The sequence below is a fragment of the Aptenodytes forsteri genome, unplaced genomic scaffold, assembly GCF_000699145.1.
Source record: "Aptenodytes forsteri isolate BGI_AS27 unplaced genomic scaffold, ASM69914v1 Scaffold148, whole genome shotgun sequence".
Lineage (NCBI taxonomy): Eukaryota > Metazoa > Chordata > Aves > Sphenisciformes > Spheniscidae > Aptenodytes > Aptenodytes forsteri.
The window spans coordinates 44885-48399 of NW_008795367.1; the positions used below are offsets into that span (position 1 = coordinate 44885).

Below are 3515 nucleotides of genomic sequence, written 5' to 3' on the forward strand. Positions count from 1 at the left end.
CAGCCGAGCCACGGCGTCGGGAGTGTCCCCTGCCAGCATCTCCACGCAGGGCCGGCCCAGCTCCGTGCCCGCGAGGGGCCAGGCAGCTCGCCTGGCCCACCGCCACCGCGCCTCTGCGGGTAAGGGTTGGGAAAGTGAGCCGGATGGGAGAGTTACCGACCGGGACGAGGTGCTATGACCTGCCGCGGCGCTGCCCGGCTGCCCTGGGGCGGAGCGCTGTTTGCTGAGCGCAGTGGCTTTTCCGGGGACGCCGCCGGCTTGCGCGGATGCCGCCGCTGCTTCCTCGTCGCTGCCGCCGAAGCTGGTGATGAAGGTGATCTTCTCCTCGTGGCCGGGAGACGGGGTGCGGGAACGGGAGCGGGATTCAGAGGTGGACTCCGAGGGGGAGCTGCGAGGTGACGAGGTGGCTTCAGTTGCCAAAAACGCTCCCTCCCAAAAACCGCCGGGTGCCAGGCTCCCCACCGGCCGCGGGGACCCGCGGGAAGCGGACGTCCCCAGCCTGGAGAATCCCCTCGTCCCGGGGCTGTGGCCGCTCACCGTTTGTAGGGATCGTAGGTGGGGCTGTCTCTCCGTGCGTAGCTGTGAAAGGAGAGGGCGTTAGGGAAGGAGAAATGAGGAAATCGGTGGGACATCACCAGGGGACAGAGCTCCCCGGGACCCCACGCAAGCTGGCACGGACGATGTCTAGGACGGAGCGGGCAGGAGCCGCCCGGGACACATACGAGCGGATCAGGGCCGTCGAGCCCTGGGAGCCCCGTCTCTGCCGCCAGGCCGGGGAGCTCCCCTGGGGGGGCTGATCTTCCTCCCTTTCAAGCGTTTCTCCCTGAACTCCCTCCTCTGGCGGCGAGAGCGACGGCCCTAGGAGAGCAGCCTGAGCTAAGAGACGGCACCAGCCGGGGGAAAGCCGCCCCAGGCGTTTGCGGGCCCCCCTCGGGAGGCAGAGGTGCCTCTGTGAGCATTTGGGGGGGGGGGGGTGGGGGCGCGGCGCCAGCTAAGGCTCGCAGCGGGACGGGGCAGAGCTGGCCGGAGCTCCCCTTACCGAGTACATCGCCTTTTCCTCTTCCAGGGCTTTGGCGTTTTTAATAGCTTCCGCTTCCTCTTTGTCCTTCCGTAACATCCTTCCCCCCCCCCGCGAAAAAAGAGAGACCCTCAATAAAAGCCCACCTGCCAGCACCCAGAGAGGGAGCCTGTGCTCGGGGGAGATGTTTTTGGGGCCCCCGTCCTAGAGACGGGCACGTCCGCAAAGGATTCAGCCCCCAGTGAGAAGGGGAGGCCCTGGTGAGGCTCCACCGAGTTCCCGGGGTTTTCCCCGGCCGTCCCGGCCGCCAGCCGTACCTGACAAAGTCCCCCTCCGCCATGCCGTACGTGGTCGCCTGCTTGTTCAGGTCGGCCACCTGCTCCTGGTTCAGCTCGTCCACGTCCACTTCCACGTCTGCGGGCAGAACGCGGGCAGCTCAGCGCACCCCGAGCCTCCCTGCGCGGCAGGGCTCGGCACGTCTGCCGAACAGGGGTGAGGCAGCCCGATAAGGGAGGGCCATTACCGATATCGGGGATGACTTCGTCTTCATCCGTGTTGCTGTCTTCCTCGGAGTCTTCCTCCTCCCCCCGCTTCTCCAAGGAGTTCTCGAGCTCAGCCACAGTGCTGTCCTCGTACGTGTAGCCGATGGAGGCCTTTTTCTCCGCCAGCCTGGGCACAGACACGCTTAGCCCCTGCCCGCCTCTCCCCTCCAGTGTGGCGGCTCCACGCCGGGCAAGGCGGCATCGGGGCCCGAAAGTTTCCTCGGGAAGAAACCCGCCCTTCCTCTGCCTCCCTCCTCAGCCACCACAGCTCCGCTCGGCCCCAGGACAGCCTCGCGGCCGCAGCGACAGGGACTGGACGGACATTTCAGCGTGGAGACGCAGGGGACAACTTCAGAGCGTCGCCGAGAGCAGCTGAGGGAGAACGGTGCAGCCGGCGGCTGCCGAGTCCCACCCCGGCGGAGGGGAAACCGGGACCGGTTGAACGGCGGGTGTTTCTGAGGCCGCGGAGCCACACTCCCAGCACAGCCCCCAAAGACAGGGACGTGACAACCGTCCTCTGTCACCTCTTCTCACACTCACTTCTTTTTCTCATCTTCGTTTGGCTTCTGGAGTCCCCCATAGAGCTCGTCGATGTAGATCTGGTAGAGACACTGCTCCTCTGAAACTGCAACCACACGTGGAAGTTACCGGCTTGCTTTACGCCCACTCGAGAGAGAACAGCTCAGAGAGCTGATTAACTGCAGTTCGTTAGGAGGGGACGCGGCTCTCCCAGCGCCCCGCCAACCCCCCGAGCGGGGACGAGACCATCCCCTCGCCCTTCGGCTGGCGCCACGCCGAGCCGCGCCCCGGACGAGCTGGGGTTTCCCCCGAATTGCAGGGGCTCGCCCTGTCTCAGCACAGCCCCGACCCTCCCGCCTGCACGAGACACTCACTGCCGGCGAAGTCGTTCTGCACCAGGCCTCGGTACCGCTCGTAGTTGCACTTTCTCTCATCAGACTCCTGCTCGGGGGAGCTGGAAAGGAGCGAGATGCAGCCGTTGGTGCTCACAAGCCTCTGGGGAGATGGAGGTTCCCCTCTCCGCAAGGGATTTTTGGACCGCGGAAAAACCACGTCCCCTTTCTGCTTGGATTAGCGAGGTCAGATCCCCCGCTGCGGGGAGCGACCAGGGCTGGATTTTGCAGGCGGAGGATCGCGTGCCGGTCCAGGATTCCCTCGAAAACCCAGCAAAGGGATCGAACTCCTCTCCGGAGCTCGCGCCGAGGCCGGAGAGGGTAAGCAGGGGCAGGAAGGGAACCTGGCTGCTCTCCACAGACCCAGCCCTGGGGGGAAATTTGCCCTCTGCCCCGTCCCTGCTCAAAGCAGGGCCGACTACAGCAGCCCGCTCCAGCTGAGCGGCGCCTCTCGCCAGAGGCAGAGACCCCACCAGCCTCTGGGGGTTGCGTCGGTGCTTAATTAACTCCCTCGCTCTAATTCTGGCCTTTTCATCGTGCGCTCTTACTGCGAAGAGCTCGGCTCTGTTCTCTCTAACTTTTTAGGTATAGGAAAGCTGCTGCGGGGTTCCCCTTCGCTCCGTGCTCCAGCCCTACCCGTCCCTCCGCGCTCGCTCCAGCTTATCCTCCTTGTACTGGGATCTCTTACGCTGGTCCCAGTACAGAGACAGAGTCCAAAAAGCAGCCCTGCCCGCCCTGCAGCGACCCCAGCCAGGCTCACAGGCGATGCTGGCTCCGAAACCTCAGCCAACCGCTCCAAAACAGACCCGAGAAGGCCTGATCCGGACCCGGCAGCTCCCGTCGAAGCGGGGTGCCCCGGCGCCCCACGGCTTACATGGGGTTCAGCAGGGGCGGGGTGTACATGGGGATATAGTCCAGGTGCGCCCGCACGTCGAAACGGTCGATCATGTTGTTCGTGTCCCCCTGCCAGGGCATCCTGCGGGGACAGAGAGGTCATCAGGGCTGGGGGACAGCCGGGAAACGCCCCCCCCGCGAGGAGCAGGG

The 3515-nt window shown here is 65.4% G+C and overlaps 1 protein-coding gene across 1 annotated transcript in view; it reads right to left on the reverse strand.

The window, feature by feature from the left end:
* Positions 1 to 3515, reverse strand: part of PPP1R37 (protein phosphatase 1 regulatory subunit 37) — a 41973-nt gene that overhangs the window by 33721 nt on the left and 4737 nt on the right. The window contains exons 2-10 of the mRNA XM_009280283.1: positions 3346 to 3447; positions 2454 to 2533; positions 2101 to 2185; positions 1542 to 1687; positions 1336 to 1432; positions 1040 to 1118; positions 785 to 858; positions 538 to 579; positions 161 to 388 (exon numbers count right to left, since the gene is read on the reverse strand). Coding sequence (XP_009278558.1) covers positions 161 to 388; positions 538 to 579; positions 785 to 858; positions 1040 to 1118; positions 1336 to 1432; positions 1542 to 1687; positions 2101 to 2185; positions 2454 to 2533; positions 3346 to 3447 — 933 coding nt within the window. The remainder of the gene's footprint in view (positions 1 to 160; positions 389 to 537; positions 580 to 784; positions 859 to 1039; positions 1119 to 1335; positions 1433 to 1541; positions 1688 to 2100; positions 2186 to 2453; positions 2534 to 3345; positions 3448 to 3515) is intronic.